This window comes from Squalius cephalus (assembly GCF_949319135.1).
Source record: "Squalius cephalus genome assembly, chromosome: 24".
NCBI classification, from domain to species: Eukaryota; Metazoa; Chordata; class Actinopteri; order Cypriniformes; family Leuciscidae; genus Squalius; species Squalius cephalus.
In genome coordinates, this window is record NC_137145.1 from 8,722,173 (window position 1) to 8,749,633 (window position 27,461).

General features: G+C 39.6%; 1 protein-coding gene across 5 annotated transcripts in view; it reads right to left on the bottom strand.

Moving 5' to 3' along the window:
• Window positions 1-27,461, bottom strand: part of msi2a (musashi RNA-binding protein 2a) — a 186,933-nt gene that overhangs the window by 2,364 nt on the left and 157,108 nt on the right. The window contains exons 10-13 of one of the 5 annotated variants that reach the window (XM_079861553.1): window positions 24,710-24,784; window positions 15,386-15,448; window positions 7,413-7,592; window positions 3,992-4,146 (exon numbers count right to left, since the gene is read on the bottom strand). In XM_079861553.1, coding sequence (XP_079717679.1) covers window positions 3,992-4,146; window positions 7,413-7,592; window positions 15,386-15,448; window positions 24,710-24,784 — 473 coding nt within the window. Of the gene's footprint in view, window positions 1-3,991; window positions 4,147-7,412; window positions 7,593-15,328; window positions 15,452-24,709; window positions 24,785-27,461 lie in introns of all 5 variants that reach the window. The other 4 variants (XM_079861551.1, XM_079861552.1, XM_079861550.1 and 1 more) reach the window with 4 other exon arrangements.

Below are 27,461 nucleotides of genomic sequence, written 5' to 3' on the forward strand. Positions count from 1 at the left end.
GTCTTTTAGAGAAATTTTAAATTCGATTTTTTTAAATGACTTAATTGGGATTACACAGACTAATAGCAACTTAGAAAATGATTTGTTCACTATCAACATTTCCATTTGTTTTTAAAAGTGCCACTATTAGGCTATTTTAAAGGTTTCTAATTTTATTTTGGAGCTCTCCTACAACAGGTTTACATGAATCCAAGGTCAAAACCACTATTTTACTCATAATATACATTGCACATCACCTCATTTCTCAAAGAGTCTGAAAACGGTTAGTTCAAAGATTCAGTCGCTCTAAACCCCTCTTTTCCGAGAGCCTACTCTGCTCTGATTGGTCAGACGGCCCAATCTGTTGTGATTGGAAACTAAACATGCATTATCTGAATTTCAGCTCTGGATCTTCCTCAGCGCTTGATACACAGTGATACGAACAGTAACGATGGAGTCGGTTTTACTCGATCAATTCCAGTGCGAATCCTCATCCTTTGGAAGTGCATGCAAAGTGGATTTGCAGCACTGAAAACAGCATCTTCTCGACATGTCGACAACACGAACCAAACTCTTCCAGACCTCAGCTACAACTACAGTGTTTGAGGGCGGGTCAAAGTAGACGTTGTTCATGGGCAGCCAATGAAGACCATAGGCTGGCATTGTGCAAATTTGTACAATGTTCTGTAGGTATGAAACATGAAGTGAGACTTGAATTACTGACAACTCGTTTCGGCAGTTCAGATTCGATTCTTTCTTTTAGGAGGCATTCATTTTATTTGTTGTGTACTTCAACCTTTAAAACTTTGCTGGCCTTTTACATTCACAAACAGCTATATTACACACTGCATGAAAGGTAATTGTTGAAAAAGAATAATCAGGACACTTTAATATTTTTTTATTTCACAAAATACATATTTTGGTTTTTATAAACCCGCTCTCATCCAGGAGATCTGTTTACGGCCAAACATCAGGGGTTGTTTACTTAAATGTGTGATTCTTGCTTTTTGAAAGTGCCATTTCTTTTATGCTACTGAATAAAGCTGCTACAATCCACATCAGAGTAACTCGGAGGTGTCAAAACATAAGGAAAATTCAAGAAGAAAACATATTTGCTGTGATTCCTCTTCCGTGGAGCTGATCAGTCCTGAATAAATAAATCCTGCCCATTGTCAGACTGCGTTTGTGAACTTACAAACCCACACGGCTGATTTAGAGGGCAAAACGGCAACCTGTCAACAAGCCTTTCTGAGAAACACAGCCGCTTATCGGGCCTGTCATCAGACTATTGTGTGCATGGCAGAAGCGGATCTGTCTAATCCATACGAATAAATCAAAGTCAGTCTCACACCCGCTGCTTTAGAGGGCAGGAAGGAAAGGCTCTCTTAAGTTTATATTGGCTTTTCTACCAGGCTTCCTCATTTTAAGAATTGTGGGTAATAAAACTATTTTGTCTTGGATGTGTGTTAAAGCTACAAGTTAGAGAGAGAGAGAGAGAGAGAGAGAGAGAGAGAGAGAGAGAGGTGGGGGTGGGGTTTCCAGTAGGAGGTGAACTGGTGACACGTGTCAGAAAAATAAATGGAGACGAGCATTTTAGTTCTGCGTCATTTCCCGTGTTAATGTTCTGCACGGAGACATCAAGAACTACACACACACATCTATCAGTCCAGCTGAACGAACGCACACTACATTTGGAATTAATCACATAGCACAAAACGCTCTCGCTCAGAAACACACTAATGCCGATGAATAAAGTTATGAATTCATGCAGTGCCATGTTTTATTTAGATGCCAGGAGGCAGAAATGAAGAATAAAAGACCCAAGTTTCTGCTCACTTCAGTTTCTAACCAGCAGTTAATGTTCCTGTCACCAATAAATTGTCTTTATACACAATAAACAGCTGTTTATTTGCAATTCGTCAACATTAGCAACCAATTTAACCATTTAACAAGGTTTTTTTTTTTTTTTTCATTTAAAGTGACTTACTCTTGCTCAAGGGCCTAATAGTGAAAGTTAACGAATCAGGTTTGTAGAATCAAACCTTTTAACTACCAGCCAAGTTTTCATTCCTAGTCCTGGGGATCCACAGCTCTGCACATTTTTTATGTCTCCTTTATTTAACACACCTGATTCAGATCATCAACTAATAAGATCCATAGCTGTGTTTAAGTTCACCTTTTTCATGCCCTTCTCTCGCTAACTTTCCTCCATCTCATTCACTCGGCTGAATGTCATTGCTTATGTTGCACGAGTGCCCGTTACTGGCGGAACCCTTGCAATGGTTTTAAATCGAACACCCTAAGCCCTTGATCCCTTGAAAGCTGCTAGGGAGGCCACCATGCGAGTTGCTGTTGTAGATCTGCACAATTAACCGTTAAAAGATCGCGATCTCGATTCAAACATCAAAACGATCTTATTCCTAAATGACAACAATTTGGTTATGTCTATAGTACTGGAATAAAAGTCTATAGTTTGGATATAAACATTGATGTCTACGGTAGTGATCAAAATAGAGTAAGTAACCTTTCGGTCTTCACTTCAAATAAAGACCATCAATTACATCGTCACACCAGTAGGTGGCGACAAGTGACTTTATTTGTCATTAAATCATTAATTCAAAAGATTCGTTCAAAAACACAGACTTCACTTGTTTCATTACTGTTCCATTGTGGTCTATGGATCTGCCTGAAGTGTACATACGAGTAGACTCTGTCCAATAGCGGCAGGGATTCCCCGAGAGGAAGTAATTAGGGAAGTTTGTGAGTGTCTAAAAGTGGAGTCAAAAGCTGACCATGAACTGAAATAAGTGTGTCAGATATGATAGACGTACAAAATGTGCAGAGCGATGAGTCACCATGACCAGGATTGAAAAACCACTGCACTGGACATCATTTTTCTATTCTGATGGGAAAATCTCACCGGTTCTGGCTCAGAAGTTTAGAAATAGTTCAGACAAAAATTATATTTCTGTCATTCTTTTTACATTTTAACCATGGATGACGCATGCTGGTTATGAGACATTTGAGAACAATGAAAACAAAAGTACATTTTTATTCCTCAAACCAAAATGCGACAAAAGTATTGTCTGATTTCTGAAGACTTTGAATATACCATGGCAGTCGTACGGATCACTATTATGGTGATTTTTCAGGAGCTTCCATGAAAAATATTATCAACGTTTGGAACAGCAAGTTGAGTAAATAATTACAGAATATTTAACTAATCCACCACAATTACATCTCTATCATTCTTTACCTTTCATATACAGCAGATGAAAACAGGCCTCAAAGCAGATCACGCACAAGCAACAAAACTGTAGAAATCTGCTGCAAACACTCGCATAAATCAAAACATGTGCTTCAGTTGGTTAAGAAACTGATTTGTGAGAACAGGGTGAATAATTTAATTTCAATTTGGCACCTCATTATAAATGCTTTCTTCTTCAAATTGAGATCCGTGCTGACACCGAGCCGCAACCTGACGTCCGTGACATCTGCAGACAGAATCCGTGCGCTCCCCGACAAAAGCCAATTAAAGCAAGTTTTTGTGCAACGCAGGGGCTTTTGTTTGGAGACGGTGTCAAGAGCATCTGCTAGTTACAGGGACATCTGATTTTTGACAATTTGCTCATTTCCAACCATGGCAGCTTTTCGCTTTCTCTAAACTGTTTGTGATGCTTTTATTCCCCAAACAAAACATCAGCGAGACGAGAAGTGTCAGTCTAACGGAGACTCGTGACTCATTGGAGTATTTTTGAACATGTGGAATGGAACTAATTCCTCTGATATTCTTTTTTTTCTTCTTTTTTCCAGTGCTGCGTTTCTAAATTGCTGCGCTGACAATCAAGTCCTTGGCATAAAAAAGTGAGTCATGATGGAGGGAACAGCCAATCAGACTCTTATTTCTCAGTTGGAGGTTGAATAGAATTAAAAACTATGATGGACAAAAGGACAAAAGTGAGAACTTTCTCTGTACTTTTGGATGTCTTGAGTGAAAGAGCGCTGTACTCACTGCGATACTGTGATTGAACCCGGAGCCCGGCTGGGGGCTGGCAGCACTGATGTAATTTCCCACAGCTGAGTCCTGACTGCTGGGGCCGTACAGGTCTGCCACGGGTCCAGGACTGTTTGCACCGGGGAAACCTCCAGGCCGAGGAGGGTTAGCACCTGTACAGGACACACACACATCAGATCCATGATTAAGGTGGCAGAGACAGCTTCCAGCACAGAGAATCATGGGAAAGAATACATACACTACCGTTCAAAAGTCTGGGGTCAGTAAGATATACATTTTAAAAGAAAATAATACTTTTAATCCGGTGAAAGTAAAGACATTTATAATGCTACAAAATATCTCTATTTGAACTTTGTATTCAAAAAATATTTAAAAGTGCATCAGTTTCCACAAAAACATTAGGCAGCAAAAACTTTTTTCAACATTGATAATAATGAGAAATGTTTCTTTATCACTAAATCAGCATATTAGAATGATTTCTGAAGGATCATGTGACACTGAAGAGGAGTAATAATGCTGAAAATTCAGCTGTATCATCATATATTCAAACTAGTGTATGACACGTTACTTGTATGGTATGAACAATATTTTTTATTGAATAATGACCATTATAACAATGCGAATGTGTTTAAAGCTAAATAACATCTTCAGGGGCTGTTCAGAAGTTCTTCCGTTGCTTGTGCTGTTTAAAAAAAATTTGTTGGACTATGCAAACTACATGGGTATCTTTGATAATTGCAAGGAGTTTTCCCATGAGCACCGTGTTAAGACACCTGCATTCTGTCCACTTGTTCAGTTTTTAAATACAATAATGTCCTTTATGAACCGCCTTCACAATTGGACAGCATATAGATTAAAAACACCCACAACATTTATGCAAAACAGCAAGCAGCCTGGTCTGATCGAATGCCGTACAGCAGGTCTGATCGAAGGACAGTGAGAAATGCAGGCTTTCCTGCTGTGCTGAGCACGCTGTGAGCTGAGATTTCAAGTGAGTATGAACACGCATGTAAAGATCGAGCTTCCTTTGTGACTGCTCATTTCCTAAATCTCTCTTCACAGTGACGGAATACAGTTGAAGTTAGAGAGACCTCCAACAACTGAACATCAGTGACTGCAGTCAGCACAGGTGTAAACTAGAGAAAGAGATGCAGGTGTATGATGTAGGCTTACTGCGGTAGTCGGCTGTACACGGATTACATTACTTGCCCATCAGAGCACGCAGCATTTATTAATTAAAATAAAAAGCATTTAGTTCAGTTGGACAACGAACACTACAATTATAAATTGAAAGCGACTGCTCTGCCCCATACAGTGCAGAAAGAGTCAGATTTCCTGCATCACGTGACAAGAGTAAAGCCCAATTTATACTTCTGCGTCGAACTCACGCCGTAGCTACAGTACGTCGCAGGCTGTGTGTAGCACGCGTACCCTGACGTGCACCTCTCCAAAAATGTAACAACGCGTCAGTTCTACGCGGACCACAAGCGCTGTGATTGGTCTGTGAGTGCAAATTCTAAAGCGAAAGTGAAAATCAAGTATCTCAAGAATTCATTTATATATTTGAATATATATATATATATATATATAGAAATAAATATTAAGTTCAGCAATATTTTTTATTTAGCAGTATTTAATACTGTGGCTTTTGGTTAAATGACATAGATTGTGTTAAATTAGTGATGACAGACAGCACTAACTAACTAACTCTCCTCCTGTCCCTGGCCGTGTTTCCCATGTCTTACCTGAGATCTACGGCTTACCTCGCTTTTACAGTCATTTTATGTGTGTACTGTAATCTTTCTTCCATATAATTGCTGGATTCTGTAAAGGTGCTGTGCTTTCTCTCGCTTTGCCAGAAAAAGGATTTATGCTCCAAATTAAACCCTGGGGCTAAACTGTTACTGCTATTAGCTTTAATAGCTAAACATGACTTACATTTATTGGCTTTGACTGGTAGCTTAGCAGCACCCATGCTAATTAAACCCGCCGGCCTGCGATTACGCAGCGTGTTTTGGAGACACAGGTGACTCATCTGTCCCGCTCTAGCTCCCAGCATTGGGGTTTGAATCGATGTCACCCTGCACATGCTTTGGCGGGATAACAAAGTGTTTTTGCTGAGCAGGGACAGACTTAGAAACATAGATATTGTCTAACACAAAGCTACACACCAATGGTGTCAGTATTGACCCCTGAAAGACCCACAATGCATTGACTGTGTCCAAGTTGCCACAGCAACAAGCATACAAGAGACATTTGGACAGACCTTCATATCAGGTAGCGCGTCTGTATTTAATAGAGCTATCTGGAAACGCTCTAAACCCATACTGAAAGCAATATTAAGGTCATAAATTGAAGCAGCAAAGTCGTAGATGAGTTTCTGTTTCCAATGCCAACAAAAAATAAAACTAAAGAATATATTTTGTTGTTGTTTAGCTGGAGAAATGTGTCAAAATCTAGCAAGAAGGAACAGATGAAAAGACTTGTTGCAAAAGTGGGAGGCCAATACAACAAAATAAGTAGCAAATCATTGACTGATCTGAACTCACAGATTGTATTCTTTAAATACTTGTCTAATTGCACTTGAGAGATCTTAAAGTCAACAGTAATGGTGTCCCCAACACATTTACTTCCATAATGTGACGCATTTCAGCGAATGAACAAGAACACTAATGGGTTTTTTTTCCATTTAAATCATGTACTCTTAGGAATGGATTTAGCTTTAGCCTTTGTACTGTGAGTCCAAAGTTACCGGCAGCAGAATGAGCACAGGTTGGGCTCAAGGCCAAACCTACTTCATCTATGTAATCGCTGGTGTAAAGCGGGAGGACTACAGACATTTTCCTGTTGGCTGCCAAATGAAATGAGGCAAAGAGAAGTAGGACAGAAGGAGCTGAATCTCAAAGATCCACGACACCTGGCCTGGCACTGATTAGGACCGCACCGCAGATGGGTCACACAACGCGTGACTTCACTGGCTCTTTCAAAACAATGAGGCTTAACGTGCATCAGACAGTCCACAGATTCAAACCATGACTGGAGGGTGGTTTTAAATCTGATTTCTAAGAGAATCTCAAAATCAATGTAGGAACAGACTGAAACGAGTCAACCCTATATTATACTTCATCCACAGATGTTGTACAGTATGTATTTAAGATATATAAATAATATATGATAGAGTATTTTATCCTAACAATGCCTAAGTATTTTATGAAGCATTGTTAGGAGTGATCTTAGACAGGTAGGACTGATTTCTTTGCAGTAAAACATGCAGTACATGAGTGGGTTGTCTCTGTATGTAAAAAAAAAACAAAAAACATAAGGACACTCATGTAATATTAAGGGGTATTTCCAAATATATCATAATGAATGGGTGTTAGAAGCAGAACATGTCTATGATAAAATACGCCATACACACCTGAGCTCTTGAAGTGGTCCGGGCTTGGGTGGTGCTGGGAGGGTGAGTTGCAGGTGGAGGTGACGTGCTCACTTTGCAGCATCTGACCCGTATGGGGCCCCAAGGTGGCATAGTCGGCAAAGGAGCAGGGAGCGGCCCGCTGGTCACCGGGGCCAGAATAAAAGCCGTAATCGGGGAACCCTAGGAAATACATAGAGGAGATGAGACGCGGCCATTGATACACAACACTATGTGATACAAATAGATGAAGTGACTGACAGGTGACGACATGAGGCTGAATGATGCCCACATACACTCAATTTGTTAGTAGTTACACAGCATGATTCCCACTAAACCAAAGATCTTAAGAGATACCTATGTGTGAACACATTAGATATGGTGGATAGGATAGTGAGAAATAAAACGCTGTCACATTCACTGTGTGGTTCAACAAACTATCAGTGATGTTTATTGGCCATAAACATCAAAAAAGTATGTTAGACCTTAACAGACACACTTTTCATTAGGATGGCAGATTATGAATGCCTCAGAGGACATTATTTGATGGCTCTAGTTAACATTTATAGCTGGTCTCTTTAATCCTATGTGCAGGTTTAATATACAGAGAGCATGAAATGTCTTCATTGGCCTTCTAGAAAGAGCAAGATGATCCAATCAAAGAAAGCCAGGATCCACCGCACAGGCTTTTACATCTTACGTCTCCCCTGCCGCATGTTTGCTTTTCATTGGGGTCTGGGACCTGCAGGAGCGTTCTGGAGTAGTGCCGAACATCACAGCGCTGATTATGCCCTCCACAGCTGCCAAAAGTAATCTGAATCTCTAAGTAGCTTCTCTTTCATCAGCTTCGCAACTTTCCCTCACCGTCCGCGGTTTGTGGGCAAAACGCCTGCCTGTCAAATTACACTCAAGTGTTGAAGAATGGCACAACTCCAACACCGCCTGCTTTCTGTAAATCATGACTTGAGGAATCACAGAAATGTGCCGCTGTAATGATCCCAATTACATCTCTGTATAAACTCGAGCTTCACATGAACAATTCAGTGAACTCAAACAAAAACACATGTATGTATATAGCCCAGACAGACCCGATTTTTTTCTCAAACTGTTGAATTGAAAGCTTAAACACATTTAAGGAACAGTTTGCCCAAAACTGAAAATTCTGTCATCATTTACTCACCTTCATGTCATTCCAAATCTGTACGATTTCCTTTCTTCTGAGCAACACAAAAGTTTTTGGTTTTTTTTCTCCATACAATGAGAGTCAGTAGGGTCCTATGTTGTTTGTGACCCAATTGAAAAAAACAACAAATATATTTTCAAATGATCTTTTATCATACTGGCTTGAAATGAGAGCAAGTAAATGATAACAGAATTTTCTTTTTAGGCTGAACCATTCTTTTAAACGAAGCTGAGAGCATTCTTATTGGCAGTTAAAACCAATCAAATACAAACATACAAAGGGGTCAGGGATGTGTTCAACATTATGAATGCCCACCAGTCCAATTCTACAGAAATCTGTGGAGCTTCCTATGGAGTTCTGTGTGGGACACACTGGGGCTGTTCCAGGTCAACACTAGGCATCCTGGGTCTTTAATGAGTCTTTTAGATCGTTCTCTCCTCACCCTACACTGTTATTCAGGACTAAACCGACTTTCACGCTCGATCTCAACAACGAAAAAACATCAACAACAACAAAAAAAAAAACCAGCAAAACAAAGGCCAGAGACACCCTTTCTTTTCGTAATCCATTTTTTCGACGTGCATTCTAATCGCCAGTTGTCCTTGAATTTTAAAGTGGGTTTTCTGCTCCCCGCTAATTAGACAAGCTTCCGCTGCCTCTTCTGCACTCTCTAATTAGATCTTTAACAACAAACAAGAGTCGACCTCTATACAGACTCCTCCATTTGTTAAACGGCTGAACAGGGCGCAGGTTAGCGAACGCGCAACGTCCCCCCCCCCCCCCCCCCTCCCGCACTGTCTTTGCGGAACTGAGCCGGCACGCATTCCAAGAGTCGCACATTGCCAGGACACCACAATGGCGGCTTCCTGTTCCATCTGCCTAATTCTGCCGATTACAGGATACTGGGAGAGGCAGTACACAAAGCCGACATTCACACACACAACAGATGTACACAGCTGCTTTGTTTATGCTGACACGGACAATTAGCCCTCAGCTGCACAAGGCGCTCAGTCAGGAAGGTCTTATCTAATAAAGGCAGGGAAAATTACCTTTATTGTTCAGGTAGATTGCCTCTAATGATAGTGCCATCAGTGTAAAAGGATATGAATAAAATGAGGCTGAAAAGAGCTCTTCAGTTGGATGGCAAGACAGCAGAAGCAGCCATCTGGGAGCAAGCCGTTGCCTGATTATCTTCCTCTGCTCATTTTCTTTTCAGAGCATACAAAGGATTTACTTTTACTTAAGCAAAGGTGAGAAACAGAGAGGGATCGGGCAAAGTTGCTCTGACATCAAAGTTAGAGAAATAATAGCTCTCCTCTGATCTTTCTAAAACAACACATGTTCTCTCGCAGCATGTTCAAGAGGCAGCGTGCATCACCTCGGGGGGTTGCGGCGATGTGGGTGTCTGCTACAGAAATGTGTTTAGTCTGTGCGCCACAATATGTGTGCGAATTAATGGTTTGCTAATGAACACCATTGGAATGCTGTTTTAGTTGTACGGACATCTGGTGTAGCGCTTCATCAATAACACAATTTCCGGCACATCACCAGAGCTTTTGATAATTCAGCTGGCAGCGCGCTAGAGCTGTAAATCTCTGTTTCTGGGTTTAACTGCAGTCTGGACATACGAGTTAGTGAGAACGGCAATATCACTGCATGTGCCACACATTTATATAATCAGAAAAAACCCATGGAGAACAGCCCTATCTTTAGGGTCTTTATTTATATAAATTAACCATTTGAAAGCAGGGTTCAAATCAAATCAGTTTTGAAACTGTATCTCTACATGACCAGGATCAATTTTATTTGTTGAACTTTTACATGAAAACAGGGCCTGATGGGGCCCTTGCAGAGTTAACATCCCATAATGGGTTTTGCTGACATTTCCAAAATGAAATTTCCCAGTCATTTCAAAATTACAAACCAGTCAGTAATGTTTTGCCATGTGTGCAATAATTTTTCAGCAAAACTGTATCGCTTTCAATTACTGTTGCCAAATTTCTTTATAAAGAAAACTTGACTAATGAAAACACAATGCTAATGTGCAACAAAAAATAAAAATTATAATCAAATAAAAAAACAATATTGTGTAAAATAAATTACATAAATAATTAAATAAGTAATGTAAATGATTAAATATAAAATATTAAAATAGATTACGCATACATTTTTAAATACTTTTTAATAGTTATACTTATAAATGGGAGAAAGTGCAACGTGCAATATGGCGGAATAAGTCCCGCCTTCTAAAGAAAAATGTCAATCGCCGCCATTGCAGCAGTCGTTACAAGTTCCGGTTCCTATAGAAACGGCAAGTGTTCTGAGACGCATGCTTAGTACTGTGCATGAGCATTAGCTTGGTCCAGCCTGACATTTTTTTAGTTTTTTTTGTCATGATTCGAGCGTTTAGAAAAAGAATTCTAAAACAGTTGTTGTCAGATTTCATTGGTGATTTTCAAATATGCAATTTAAGCTTTGGAGAATTTGAAGTATCCCCATTTAAAGAGATAGGAGCTGCACTTGCTTGTCCGAGATGTTTCTCAAAGATGGCCGCCGAGTGAAATGACTTGTCTTAAAGGGACTTTGACCATAAGCAGGAGAGTGAGTGCGGTGTGGAAGCAGGTGAAGCTCTCAGGTGTGAACTGCTAAAGACTTCGACTCAGCTCCTAGTTACAGTATCACTGTCCATCTTATCTTCAGCCCAATTATTAATATTCCAGCTATCAGTGTGAAACAAAAGACCCCTTCTTCCATTTGTTCCTCTTTTTTCACTCTCTCAGTAGTCTAATTGGATGTAATTACTCATCTGCAAAGCAAATGAGTGGGTCGGCGTTGCCGTGGCGACCAGATCAGCGGGCCCAGCAGTGCGAATCGTTCGCCGAGCCTCATTTCTGACGATAATTACCCCTCTCCCCTCACTTTCACTCTCACCATCTCTCTCCTGAACAACAGAAAGACCTGTTACGAAGTTATAACTCAAGTCATCGCTTGTTTCCTTTCTCCCTCTCTCTCCCAGTTTGCAGCCAACAGTGGGGTGGCTCTCTCTGAGTGGATAACGGCTATCCTCGTTTCCACTTTACCAGATCACAGAAGTGACCTCAAACTGCCTCTCTCTCTCACTAACACACACACGTCAAACAGTCTAAGAGCTTTCGATCACATTCACAGTAAAACACAGGCTAGTGTCTGTCCTCCGCCACTTACATGGCTGAGCTGGTTAAGAGTGCATCAGTGAACAAGTGTGTGATTATCCACACACACACTCAAATCCCTGGTGGCCATTCCAACAAGCCACTTGATGGCGGATGTCAGTTAGTCTGTCATATTGGCCCCCAAATTAGCTTTGAATTTCAGAGCAGCTGTAATTAGCCTCTTCATTTCCACCTAAGTCAATTTAGAAAGGGGAAAAAAACCCACATGTGCCTGGATTTAGCTTTCACTTTCCATTCAAAACAGTCCTTTTTGACCGAACGGCTGGCTAATTAACATCACTAGACCCCCTTTTCCGTAAGTACCGACATTTAATAAATAATACATATTTAATGTCTTGTCATTTTGGTGCTCAGAAAGGCTTTGCTAATGAATTTTAACACATGATTTATTCAGCCATTTTCTGGCATACTCTCAGGTCTCTCTTCGTGCTTTTCTCTGGTTGAATGACAAAGTAACCTCAGAAATTCAGGACGTTATATCTAAATTAGTGACGGCTCAGTTACAAAGCTTTTGACATTGAGAGTTATGATTTGTAGATGAACACAGCAGGAAGATGCCCATCATGCACCTTTTTTTGGTGACAGATTCTTAAGTCTTCTTCCTGATCAGACTGAAATGAAACTTGAGTCATCTAGAGCTGAGTTTGTATGTGTTTTTGAGTCCTCTTAAAGCAACCCCACCCCCCACCGTTTATGTTAAATCATTTTAAAAAGAAATATTACATTTTGCAGATAAAAATATATACTAATAAACATCGTTTTATATTTATTTGAAATGTATTACACTGTATGTATATGTAAAAATAAATTAATTTTAAAATAAATATTAAATTATTCAGATAAAATAAACAAATAAAATACACGATACATTTAAATAAATTGGAAAAAAATATTACATTATGTTTTAATAGGTTTACATTTAAAATAAATAAATAAAATACAATTAAAACTATACATTTCAGAAAAATAGAAATATAATATACAACTAGAATTTTTTTAATGAATTCAACAATAGAAACAAATAAAATAAATGTATATTTTTCTCTATTGGGGACAGCAAAGAGCAGAAGGATCTGGTACTACTGCTCTTTACCACTGTAGCAAGGTAACAACAACTGCAAAGTGTCTGTGTGCCATGAACATACAGTAGGTGCTACTAACAAAATGCAAACTGAAAAAAAAAAAAACCTGATGATTCGTTCATATCAACCACACAAACCCAACTCTGATACCAAACAGACCCTAGCTCTAATGCGATTTTTTCTATGGGGATTTAAATCACATTCAGTCCATCAGGAGCTAATGCAGTGGGGAACTACAGCCTGTAGTTTAATCTCACCTCTTATACAGGAGCCAAACCCACACTCTGCAGAGATGCTTTTCAAGGTTCACAGAGCTTGTTGGGATGAAATGGATAATGATCTCGGATAATGTGAGGTATTTTGCCAAACAGGAGCGTCTTCATGCCCGGGCAGGCGGCCCACTGCAGCAGAGCAGAACGTAAAACAACATCTCATCTGCTCCCTCAAATACAAACTTGTAATACCACCATGCTTCTATCGGTTAATAATAACGAATGGACCTCAACCCATTCGGCATTTCATTTCACAGTACTGATAGTTCTGTAGGAAAAAAGAAAACGACACCAGCAGATTCCGTAGGACACGGGTTAAATGCAGCAACCGCTGGCCATTGAAAAAACCCTGACACAGTACTGCTTATTCAAGAGAACATGGCTCTACACTGCACACTCCTACAATACACCAGGGCACAGGAAACTGCCTCCACTGCACTCCATCTGCTGAGCAAACTCATCACTTTCCACTGATCTGTTAGTGTCTTACGACAACTACCATCTCACTGGGGAAAAGAGGAGATAAAGACAGGGGGAGAGATGGAAATAGAAGATGGGGGGATGAAAAGGTGAGAAAAGAAAAGCTGCACATGATGAGGTGACCCAAAAAGAGAGAAAGACACACACACATTCTTTCTGCCTTAATGATCAGGAATGGGTCGATCCGCATACGGCAACCTCTAGAAAAACAACAAGCATCCCATGATCCTCCACTGAGAGACCACTGCATTGCTCTGAAAGGGACAGAGAGATCCAGGGGGAGATGTCTCAGCAAAGCAGGAAAGGACGAGGCACATCAGTTGGAGACACACGCCAGCAGTGTCTTGCACCAGGGAAATCGGCCTCCAGAAAGCTGTGCGCCCTGCGGAGCCAACAGTCTCTGCAGTCTCTGTCAGGTCCAGGGAGACTAACCTTAACCTGAAACACTCTCTTTAACAGGAAACAGCAGTGAAACACTGCAGAATTTAGATGAGGGATTGAATGCGTTCGTGAAAGCAATTCTCCAAGACAATTTCCTCTTAAGTGCAGTTCTACTAGGCCAATAAACTCCAACTGAAAGGAGAAAAATGGTGTGTTATCAAGTATACAAATCTCTGAGATGTTAAGTCTGTAAGCTGTGGTATCTAGTTCTCATGTTAATGTTTGAACCCCAGCGTTGCGTTACCCTGGTGTCGTGTTGTGAACAGGTCAGGCGTTTTAACATGATGTTCAAATTCAACATTTAAACTTTGACCACATCTGACCTTTAGAATCCAATGATTATTTGACAATTTGCATGACGTATCATTACATATCATATGGGATGACTGCGCAACAATCAAAACAAGATCATGTGTCTTCATACATCACCTTGTATGATGAAAAGTTGGAGGCATACTGTATCTTGACATTCAAAGAAAAAAAAAAAAAAGTAATAGGCTACCTCTTTCATTTGTTTCAAAATTGACACTTCCCATAATGCTTTTTATGTGCAGGTTGAAGCAACACACTAAGAGCAGAGCTGGGCAAAATTCTGAATTGACTCCCTTTCAGTTCATGTGTGTGAATTTAAACTGAATTGGCCACTAGACAGAAAGTTGAAATGGTGTGACAGGAATAGGAAAAATTGTAATTCCATCCACCCATCAACCTTCAATCATGGCTTTTTATACTTTTTTCAAAACTTTCAAATAAGGCTATAAAGCCAACATTTAAAGCTTTTCTAGTTAAAATAAAAAATGTAAATTAATTTCTTTGAATTGAAATCATTTGAATTTCACTTCCTTGTATTCAAAAAGCCATTTATATGTTTGACTATTCTTTTAAACCTGCATACACTACTTTAAACTCTAGTCTCGAACCATCAACTGAGTCCAGAGTCATTCACAACCAGAGGACACTCCTAAAACACACCGTAAAGTTCATGTTCAAGACATTGGATCTGATCTCAGCTGCACTCTCTTAATGATTGGCATTAACCCTGGATAGACTGCAAAGCACAGAAATGTATGTGGCCAGTTGTAGCAGAGATTTTAGTCTTTGAATGGAGTAAGTAAGTAAAATGACAGATGGATTAGGGCACATGATGAGTGGACGGTGATAGACAGGACACAGAATCTGGAGTGAAGAGTGTGTTTTCGGCTGGGGGGAGCAGTAGCCACTCAGAACACAGGCGGTAAAGAGTGTTTACCTGGCCCTGCGTTCTGTGGGTACGCCATGTAGCCGCTTCTTTCCCGGGTCGCCCTACCTGAGCCTCGTGCCGCCGCCACTGCTGCCGCTGCCACGGGTCCGTACGTCGTCGCTGGGAAACCTGCTGAGAGAAGAAAATTATTTACTAGTGGTCTTCATCTCAATCAAATTTACAGCCACATGAATGCAGCAGAGCTTCAAGGAACAACTCCATTCACACTAACGCAACACACACGGGGGAGATGCTACATCATCGTTCAAATAATTATATATAAATCAAAAGAACTCAAATATAATTGTTTAGAGTGGAGCTAGCAGGACTGATCTACAGCCCCTTTCATTTTTTGGCAACAGTTTAATTACAGACAGCACAGGAACACGCTGCTCATAGGAGGACCGTCAGCTATTTCTTTCGCACACAGGCTGGGAAAAATGTAATATATTAAAATTTATTTGCACTCACTTTCGACTGCTTCAGAAGCTTTCACAATAACACTCTAATTTGATGTGAGCAGCACAGAATTATGGGCATTTATAAAAACGGTTACTCCACTGGGAGGACAAATGTACTTGTTTGCCTGAACGCCACTAGAGGATATAGAAACAGTATGATTTAACACACGGCGACAGCGCCTGTCCACCCTCATGTGTTGGCTGAGTTGACTGAGATGCATCAGAGCTCAATCCATCAGTGTGATCATTTGTATGGTGGACATGGAGCGTGAGCAGACAGAGCAGAGCTGAGAGCAGAGAATTGTAGGATTAATTGCTTGCATCGGAGTGCCTATTATCTCACTGAGAAGCATCAGATGACATGTGGTCCTCTTTAAGGTCCATAATGGCAGGTAGTAATGACTGTGTGAGACCCAAGTGTGTGTGTCCATACAGCTCATCTAAATGTGCTTCTTGGGAGTTGAAAATCATCAGCCTTCTGATTTCTACTCAACTTAATACTGAACAACTAGGCAAATTCTATTGAATGACATTGTGATTCTCAGCATGCAATTTGTTTGTGGTAAACCAAGACTGCTAAAGAATCTACATATTTAATGACAGTCGTGAGTTCAGTGTTCAAACAATGTAATCAAACATAATCATCATCATTGTTGAAGCCAACTAAAGAAAACTAACAGGGCAGAGTATCTACAGCTCTATTATTTCATAACAAACGTAATTATAGTCCCGGCACTTTAATGAAGGCGTGTATCTGCGTCTGACAGCTGCTAATCAGAGCAGTAAAAACTTGCAGGGGGTCAAAAGCCCATCTACAGCATGTCATTACACCAGACTGTAACTCAAAACTCTGAAGGTGGAGTGGCTTAATAGGTAAAGATTTGAGATTGGCAACCCAATATTTCTAGGTTCAAAACCAAGATGGGGTGATCCATTATCTATCACCTTCTGGTTACTCTAGAGCAGGGGTTTTCAAAGTGTGCGGCGCACCTCCCCAAGGGGGCAATTTAAAAAGATAAATGGTTATTATTCTGAAAATAAGGCCTCATTTACACTGCAGGTCTTGATGCCCAATTTACCGTCCGTTTACACGTTTTTTCAACTGTATCCAATTCATGCGTTTACACTTGCCATACTATCTGAAACATTGCGCATGCTTAAAGGGTTAAATTCTCTTGCACAGATGGACAAACGAGAAATAAGCTTAACGCTAGGTCTGCGATATAGGCCTATGCAAAGTTCGCCAAACATCACCATGATTTTAAGGCGGAGGAGGACGAAAAGTGCCATCATCTCCTACGATGACACAACGTTTCGTCGGGCCATCCGTCCCTTTGCAAATGCGTGTCGGGGTTTCTATCGTCATTAAACCGCGGAGATGTTGCCTAATGCCTCAGAAATTCCGATCTGCCTGTTTACATGACAGTCGCATTGGAACATATCTGATTTATATCCGATTTATTTCCACATATGAATGAGGCCTGAAACCGATCTCAAAATATCTGAATGCATGCGTTTTTTTTTCCTGTTTACACTGTCATAGAACACATCCGATCTGTGTCACATATAAGCAAAAAAAATCGGAATTGGGTCACATTTCACTGACAGTGTAAACGAGGCCTTAACCCCCTGAGGTCGACAATCACGCCGGCGTGATCTGCTCGTTTTTTTTTAATATCAGTGCAAAATACTCTGTTGATTTTGATTTTACATACTTGTATTGTACATCATTCAAAACTGTTAAATGTCTTCTTTTATTTGTGTACACTCATAATAAAAATAAAATGTTGTGTTTTTCGTAAAACAAAGAAAATAAACATGATGCGCGTTCTGCCGTCTCTCTCAATGTGAAACTCATTCTGAAACGCGACAGAAAATGACCTGTAACTCAGCGAATGTTTGTCACACAGACTTGAAACGCATGTCTATACAACACTTGGAATCTCTATTTTTAAAGTATGTAAATAATATAAAAAACAAATATTCTATTTTTAAGTAATCCATACGAAAGCAGCGGCATGTACAGTTTCTCAAACGCGTCCTCATTAAATTTAATGTGAACACGCCTACGAGCGCACGAGCGATTGACATGCAAATGATCCATGCGGAGAAACGCAGACCTGTAAACGCCCTCATCACCTCAAAACAAAGAAGCAGAGACTTCGTAACTTACTCCTTACTGTGTTTGAACGACGCGCCAGAGCTTACATTGGATTTAGGCTACCTCAGAAGAAGAAGAACGCGATTTGAAGACAAGAAAGATTTAAGGTAAGAAATTTTTACATATTAGTTTGTTATTGTTGCATAAATGTCACATTGCAGTTGAACTGTTGCTAGATATATGGGGAATATTATAATATTTAGACCCGTGTTTACTGTTAAGCCTACTGTGTTTGTGGATATCTGGTCAAACGTAGATATGTATATGGTAACCATAATGTTTTATATTTGAGCGCGATCGCGTTTGAATGTATCAGATTTTGCAGCGCGATCGCGTTTGAATGTATCATTTGAAAATTTGAAAAGCAAAACGCACCAAACGGCTTCATGTTTTTACTATTATCTCATTTCATATCATCATAACGAATGGAAACATTTGAAGTAACATGATAATCAATATATTTTTCTCTAGCTTGGTTGTTACTGAAATATTTTGGAAGATTTATACTGCTATCTATTGTTATTATTATTTTACCCAGCACTGCACATAGCCTATGCCTACAAGGCACAACAAACCTTGTGTTCATTATATTATATATTGTTGGAAACATTTGTGTGTGTGTGTGTGTATTTTGTGAACTTTAAAAAGCAATTTTAACCAGAAAAATCTAATATTTATTTCCAAAATCGTGCAGGCCTTTCTCTTGATATCAGTATGTTCACTTTTTTTTCAGGGCCCAGATGCCACTGAGTCCTGCCGACTTCAACATTCACATGAGTCTCTGGAACATGAACATGGTAAAGTGAAAATCAAACACCTTGGAAATTAAAGGTATGTACAATGTTTTTAGGAATGGCACAAAGGTCTGTCTTTTAAGTGTTTTTTTTTGGCATTTGTTGTGTATCTTTGGGTTATGTTGTGTTGTAAATAAATCCAAACAATTTAAAAGCCATTATTTTTTAAATCTCCTCATTTACAGTATTGTGCAAGGTTGCTCAGAATGACAGGGCTATTAGGAGCTATATTAGGATAGCTCCTAATAGGGCCGTTGGGGAGGTTCTTTGTCTTTCTCAGGTGAGAAAAGCTTACATATTAATGAGCTGCCGCATAAGGCTTTCTAACACAAAACACGTCGTAAAATTTTTAAATCAATATATTGTCTTATCTGAATTAGCAGTCAGGGTGATTTTCACATAGTTTTGCAGCAAATATTCTAGGCTACGTGATACAATTTTCAAAAGTCTTGTGAAGAAATAATTAGTAGGGGTTCCATGGCCTTATTTCAGCGAGAATTTTTTTTGTATTTTCACAAACCACGCATAAATGTCATTATCTCAAAACTACAAACTTTTACATACATGCTGTTGATATATTATTGTAGCAGAGTTTGTGCTGAATACAGTGTAATTAGACTTTAGCCATGAAAATGTCACAAGTAACAGAAATAACCAGAAATGTCAGAGCATGTCAGAACACCTCCAGGGCCCAGAAAACAGCTCAGACCTCAGAGGGTTAACTGCACTTTTCATGTTAAAACAAACAATGATAAAAGTGCGGAGTTAAGAGTCTGACATAGCTGTCAAAAGGGAGGCCCACTGTCTTAGACTTTGAAAACCCCTGCTCGAGAGGAAGTTCCTATATTACACTGCAAAGCAAGTGATAACGCATAAAGAGATAATTTACACATCTGATCTGAATTTGGCGTAAACAACTGTGACTGTCAAAAGCATTGTGCATCAAAACGATTTTTCAAAAATAGAAAGAAAAAAAAAACAACAACCAAAAAACCCCATGTTTTTAAAATAGTAACAAAAGAGGGAAAATGTGCCATTCAGCCACTCATATAAAATAAAAATAAAAATAAATAAAATCAAGAATATTTGCCATATGGCTACTAAATATGAAAATGAAAAATTTATAAAATTAAGAAAATTTGTCATATGGCTACTGAATAAATAAGGAAAGATAAATGAAGAAAAAAAAATTAATTTAAATAAAGAGAAAAATTTGATAAAGTAAATTAAAAAAAGAAGAAAACAACAACTGAAAAACGAAATCATAATGTAAAAGAAACATTCTGACGTGTATAATAGATTGGTTTGTAGAGCACAAAGAAAGAAAAAAGACAATAAAAAGAAAAGTAAAAATAAACAGGTCCAGATTAAGGATGGTTACAGATAATCAAACCTCTGTGGTCTCTCTGGTTTGAATTACGCATGTCATTTCCTGTTTCTTTCCTCAGCTCGTTAATCTCTTCACAAAACACAAATCAGTATGCTAATGCTAATGCTAATGAAGGTCATGCATCCCTGCTTCTCTTTAGCGCTCTTCGCTGTTGCCGAGCACAAGTGTCCTTCACCAAAGTGTCACAAGTCATTCGTGCTGCTTTTTCCCCCTTGCCTCTTTTCTCTGCACAACATCTTCTGTCCCCCAGTGGCCTCTCTCCCTGTGCCAAAGTTAGCACTGGAACAAAGTTCTTGCGAGAGATTAACTTTGGCGGATTAGGTGGGTTAATTATTAGATCTTGGAGGCTCATTGTTTTGTGTTTCCGTCGTGAGAGGCTGCTCAAGAGAGGCGCTGCAGCATTAAATCAATTTCATGGGCTTTTCATTACAGACGAGATAACGCCAACATTTAGCATTCAGTTTTATAGCGTTATTTAAATCTGCTCCAGTGAATGGACTGATGGGAGAGAAAAACCCTGCTGAGAGGGCACAAGGACACAGTGCTCTCCCTGCTTCTGTCAGAACCCCATGAGCACCGTAAAACCGCACACATGAACCCCAAGGGAGTGTAGAAAGGATCTACGACACTGAATCTTCTCGGCTCTGTGATGAAAGAGCGAGGAAGAGGGACGTAGACAGGAAGTGGAAGAAATTTTCAATCGTGTAAGAGTCACACTGATGAACATTGATGACGGGTTCACCAGGAATACCCAAGAAACCAGCCAGCTATGCCCTAAAAACTGATTTTCTCTTACAGAAAATTCACAAATCTATTTCTAACAATTAAGCAGTGGCCTCATTTTAATGGATGGTACACAGAGAGAAAGATGTTCTTTTGAACAGACTAGGGCTACCCTGCTTTAGGAAACAGCTGCTGAAAGGAGCCACACGTCCTGGAATCAGGCTATAAATAATTCTGATGTAAGCCCACACACACACGGCTTGTGCCCCATCAAGCAATGCAGAGCTGTGAAATGACAAAATCTGTGCCTTCATCTTTCCTTCATTGCCCACTTTGAAAGGAAAATAAAAACAATGAAAGATGCCATAATAAGAGCTAGGAAAGGCAACAGCCTCGGCTCTCTTTTCATCTGTGCAGCTAGTGACCTGTTGTTGCTGTCCATCAAAAAAAAAAAAAAAATGATGCATCGTTTGTAGTTTTGCGAAAGCTTTTCATGCGATATCAAAGGTGGAATCTTGGCATCTTCTGGCACAGGTGGTGTCTATATGAAGAACAGATCACGCATACATATAAACATTTCTTTGCTTCCTACACGACAACATATAGAGAACAGTCATTATAAATGGGTTTTTGTGCACAGGTTTCAAAACTGAGATTGCTTTTCATACGTGAAAGATTTTGCCCAAAATCAAACCATTTACTATGCTGGATCTTCATCATGAGAGTCTTCTGACTTTGATTAGGGGACAAAAAGTCATTTTGCCAGGCAGATTAAAGGGCTCAATCTTTTTTTAGCCCTTTCATACACCATTAAACTTAACGATGAAGGGGGGAGTAGAAATCTCCAGAAAGATCCCTGGACGTCACGAAACCCGCAAACGCCCGCCAGGTGCATGCTTCACCCCACACAATAATGAGAGATGATTTTACGGGCAGGAGGACAACCGTGACTGCGCAACTCCAACAAGAGTACGATATCATCTCACCGAACATTAGTTTGGTTTTGGACACATATGGGCCGTGAATCACGTGTGTAAGTGTGTGTGTAATGGAGAGAAGTATAGTTACACCTCCACAGCACTGCTCTGAAGCAGATGTCCCGGAGACGACGCACGTTTCCTACCGCTCATCTAATCATAAAACAAAACCATATCTCCGCGTTCTTCGACAGATCGGGCCCTTGTGCCAGAACGCGACCAAGCAGGTCGAATTTTGCTGTCGAAAATAAATCATTCTCTGCCCAGGCACAAAAGAGCTGAAGCGCTTGGCCTGTTTCTAATGGAAGAGTTTCCAGGATGGTGGGTTCTGCCGACCTTAGGTGAAGATTTGGTGTCAAGTATAGTCAAGTCTACTTTCCATGAAAAAACATAAGAAATGTCACAAAAAATTCAATGAAATATTGTAGGGATTGTGGGTGACAGGTGTCAGCGGTGATCCACTGAGAACTGGAGGAGCTCAGGGCATCAGCAGGAAGGACTCCACTCTGCAGTCTGACATGTTACCTAGAAGCACTTATTATTAATTAGTAAGGCCACCTCATTATTACCCAAGTAAACACTTCTAATTTGTTATGCATTTTAATGGCCTTCACCAAACACTTAAGAAACATCTTTAGGCATTTAGAAAAAAATCAACAACTCCAGACAGCTCGCAAATAACCAGAAGACACTTACTGCTAACGCAGCAGAGCTTGGTATAAAGATTTGTGGGTTCTTTGAGAAGATCTGAACAGAGAAAGAACCCTGAAAAGAGTCAGGTGTCTGTCCTAAGATGATCTAAACATATATATATATATATATGAATATATATATATGTATACATATATAGATGGTAAAGATAGGGTAAAGTACTACATTAACTGAATAAAATGAGCCAATTGTCCATATTTCTTTCTTTTTATGTGTCATACAAAACAACTAAAATAGTGTGTTACATCTGTAAGTGTGGGTGTGCAAGAGAAACAAACCGTGAACTCAAAATTCAACGCACAGTTGAGATGATATAAAGAGACAAGAGCATTAAAAAAAGAACAGGGGCACAACGGCTCTCCAAAAGTCTTCTCACAGATGGTTGATTTCCATAATGACAGCAGAGACAGAGAGATCACTGGGTTTATCAGAGCCTCATTCATGATCTCAGACGGACTCAGATTGACTTGTGTGAGAGAGAATTACTGACTTTAAAGGTGCTTTCACACCTGAGCGTTTGTTTTTGAGCGTATTCTCCTTTGGTTCGGTTTGTTAAGGCATATGTGTACAAGGCAATCTCAGATCTGCACCAAAACAATTGTTCCGAGACCGCCTGAACGAGGTGGTCTCGGCCCGATTGCAAACAAACTCTGGGGCGGTTCGCTTGAGGTGTGAAAGTAATCCGACCCAACGAACCAAACGGTATTATAATTCATAACGGGAAATGTGCTATATAAATAGCAGTAGTGTCTGATTCTGTGAGTGAGCACATTAGTTATCACAGCACCTCTTCATCTTAAAATGTTGTGTAATTGCGCTTCTCCGTGCGAGAATGCTTTCCTGATGAAGCCTTGATTCCTGCTCTAGCTGCATTATAACATTCTTATAGTGTTTGTGTTTGTCTTGACACTGTTAGACACTGTTGACACCTCTAGACAGCGCTGGGAGATCCAGAGAGAGCGCGTTTGAATTTGCTGCAGTATAATGTAGTATAAAATTTAACAGCGGGAATGACGGCTACATTCGTATAGTCTTTGCGTGTGTCTCGACAGTTACAAATAAAGCCATAATAAGCTCATAGAACGAACTTGTCAATCATCTTGATGGAGAGGAAATGCTGACCATAAGAGGACAGTTGTACTTGCATGTGACTTCCGTGAACATTTTGGTACGCTTTGAAAGGTTGCCTTGTGAAAGTGAACCAGACCAAGAAGAAAATGCAACATTGTAACAAATTAAGTACCCGTTTTAAAAAATAAATAAATAAAATCTATAGGAGTGAAAACGCCCTCTGTGTGTGTGTGTCACTGTTGTCCTGTTTCAGGGTTCATTTCTAGTTTCAGTACTAAAAAAACCGAGAAAGAGACAGATGTTGGTGTAGTGTGATTTTATGGTATTTCGATGTCAGGTGCCGTCACATAAAGATGAGTAACTGTGCAAGAGTTTGAGGCTCACCACAGATCAGAGCACACTTGTGTGCGAGTGAATGTGTGTGTGTTTGTGTGTATGAGAATGTCAGCTTGTGTGTACGTGTATCCTTTTATGCATCAGGATGAGTCAACCCAGTCAAATGTAATTTATAACTATTCTGAATATAAATGCAATGCTCTGTGAGAAAGAAAACAATATGTGCCTCATAAAACCCTCTACATACACCTCTCTCTTATGTTTTTCTGTGATGCCCTCATTAATAAAAAATAAAAAAACGAAGTAAAAAAATAAAAAAATGACCCCCCCCCCCCCAACTAAAATAGGAATAAAAAATTTGCAACGGAATGAAAAGTGAAAAGTACAACTACACATGTGCGCTACAATATGAACAAACATGTTGGGAAAAGACCAGCGTCCATCAAAACATCCATCACATCCTCAGAAGAAAAACCCATTAGCTCTGCTCATGATATCAACAGACAGGTGGCCATCCACAGGACACTCATATCAACACTAATATCTGCCACCAGCTGCAGAGCAATGTGCTCACCTTCACGCCTCAAACACACACACACACACAGCTTTTACTCACATTGTCATACACACACTTCACACATCTGCGCAAGTAACAAGCTCCCAAAATGATGCTGAATTACAGCAACAAGACAGATAGATACATTATGGACAGACAGACAGACAGATAGATGAATAGATAGATGAATAGATAGATGGATGGACTCACCTGGAAACTGGTAGCTATAGCTTGGAGAAAATCCTGTGTATCCACGACCGTATGTTGCCACAATGTTTGGATAACCTACAAACACACATACAGACAGAAACAGCATCAGTGAATTTTCTGCTTTATATTTCTGCCTTGTGGGGTAAATTCATGCTTAACCCTGATCAACTGGACATGTCTGGAAGAGGGTGTGTATATGTAAGACTGTCATAAGAGCAACTGCATTTGAAAAGGAGGATAAATATCACCAAGTATGTTTTCAAGCACATGAGCACTTTAAATGAAGAGGCAACTTCAGGGAATTTCATTGCCATCTGTTTTTCTCTGATGCTATTCTGCCGAGAGAGAGAGAGAGAGAGAGAGAGAGAGAGAGAGAGAGAGAGAGAGAGAGAGAGAGAGAGAGAGAGAGAGAGAGAGAGAGAGAGAGAGAGAGAGAGAGAGAGAGAGAGAGAGAGAGAGAGAGAGAGAGAGAGAGAGAGAGAGAGAGAGAGAGAGAGAGAATTTGAATTGAATTTTGAAAAAACCTTTATTCACAATAATTCACACAACTATTACAACAGAAAGGAAAAAACTAATCAACACACCTTAAACCAACACACAATAACAGATACCATCAAGCCTCACAAAAGAGGGGGACATTACAAAGAAAAAACTAACTCATCTTCAGAAATAACACACAATGCTCCATTACAACACCAAATCGTCTCAAAATTAGACAAGTCATCCATACTTTTATAAAATTTAAAATCAATCACCACCCTTGATTTCACCAGCATTAAAAAAACCTCAGTGATGCTTTGGCAAGGCTTTTGCTCAATTTTCCTTTTCCTGCTGGTATATATTGCCAATTTTGCTTGTCCCAAAACAAAATTCAAAAGTTGACAGGCATACCTCTTGTTCCGACTATATTTAAAACCCAGAATAAAAGTTTTTTCAGAAAAAATCTCTTTACAACAGTTAAATATTCCTTTTAATAACACAAATAAAAGTTGTAATCTAGAACATTGCATAAACGCATGAAACACTGTTTCCCTTTGCAAACAAAAGGGACATTCTGAACTAACTTCTGGATTTAAAACAGAAATAAAAGAGTTTACAGCAATGATACCATGAAGGATTCTCCACTGTAAATCCCCTGCCCTCTTTGATAATGGCGGCTTATACAGAGATCTCCACTCAGGTTTTACATTTTCATCTAGCCCCAAAAAAGAGCGCCATGGTGTATCAACCTTTCTTTCAAAATATGTCTTATTAAAAGCCATAACACAAGCTCTATACAACAAATTACCTTTAGTTGACAATAAATCCAACCACAAAGATTGCCAATTCTTTAAAAAAACACCTGTACACCCATCAAGATTAGGTAAAAACTCTAGACAGGGAAAAAGGTCCTGAGCATTGGGAGTATATGTCCCAGAGTTGTAATCTTTTAACATTTGGTTCTCTTCATCTGTGAGAGCTGATCTCAATTTAAACAAAAACAAAGAAACAAGGCGAACAGATCTAATACCCAAATATTGGGATGCCATCTCTGCATTCTCCAAATTTGAGCCAGCCAAAGTCAACATCTGTCCTAAAGTGACAACCCTGGATTTTTGGAGAGCAGAACTGAACCCATGTAAATTACAATTGTTCGTTATATCCAGACGTGCTCCAAATATCAGAGGTTCCTCTAACAGCCAATGAAGAGAGTATGAACTTTCAGTCTTTTGAATATGAAACAAACTCCACACTTTAAAAAGGTTTTTATAAAAGCACGGCATCTTTGAAAAGTCCATTTTTAAGGGGTTCATCAAAAAAAGATGTTTATCCAACCCAAACCCCCCAAAGTTTTGCAATATGGCAGAGGCAGCAGCCCTCCAACTCACATCAGACGCACCATCAAAAAATCTCTGTAGAAACTGCAACCGAAACGCAGCGGTCCTGCTTTGTAAATTCATGAGTCCTTGTCCTCCTTCTTCCTTGGGCAGGTATAAAACACTCTGTTGTACCCAGTGTAATTTGTCCCAGAAAAAGTCCACAAGAACAGCTTGAATTTTCGCTAGAAGTTGCTTTGGAGGATCCACACAAGCCAACCTGTGCCACAGAGAGGAGGCAACCAGATTGTTTACAACAAGAGTTCGTCCTCTATAAGACATATTTGGAATCAACCATTTCCATTTTTCCAGACGCCCCGTAATTTTTTCACACACCCCTTCCCAATTTTTCTGTTGAGTTACATCATCACCCAAAAAAACACCTAAATATTTAATCCCTCTTTTACCCCAAACTAACCCATCAGGAAGGTTTGGTTTGCCATCAACCCACTGACCAACCAACAGTGTCTCACATTTTGTCCAATTGACTTTAGCGGAGGATAACAACATAAAATCTCTAATTAATTTAAGTAAAATTTGTATATCATTTTGTCCACTAATTAAAACCATCACATCATCAGCATAAGCTGACAAAACAATGTTATTCTTACAATTGGATAAACATAAGCCACACACCTTTTGTCTTATTCGTTGTAACAATGGTTCAATGGCCAAAGAATATAGCATCCCAGATAAGGAGCACCCTTGTCTTATACCCCTTTGAACCTGGAAAGGAGCACATAAGCCGCCATTTATCTTCAGTACACTCTCAACTTTACTATAGAGTACTTTGACTTTGTCTATAAAATCTTGACAAAAACCAAAAGCTCTCAAAGTCCCCCACAAATAGGAATGTTCGACTCGGTCAAATGCTTTTTCTTGATCCAAAGAAATCA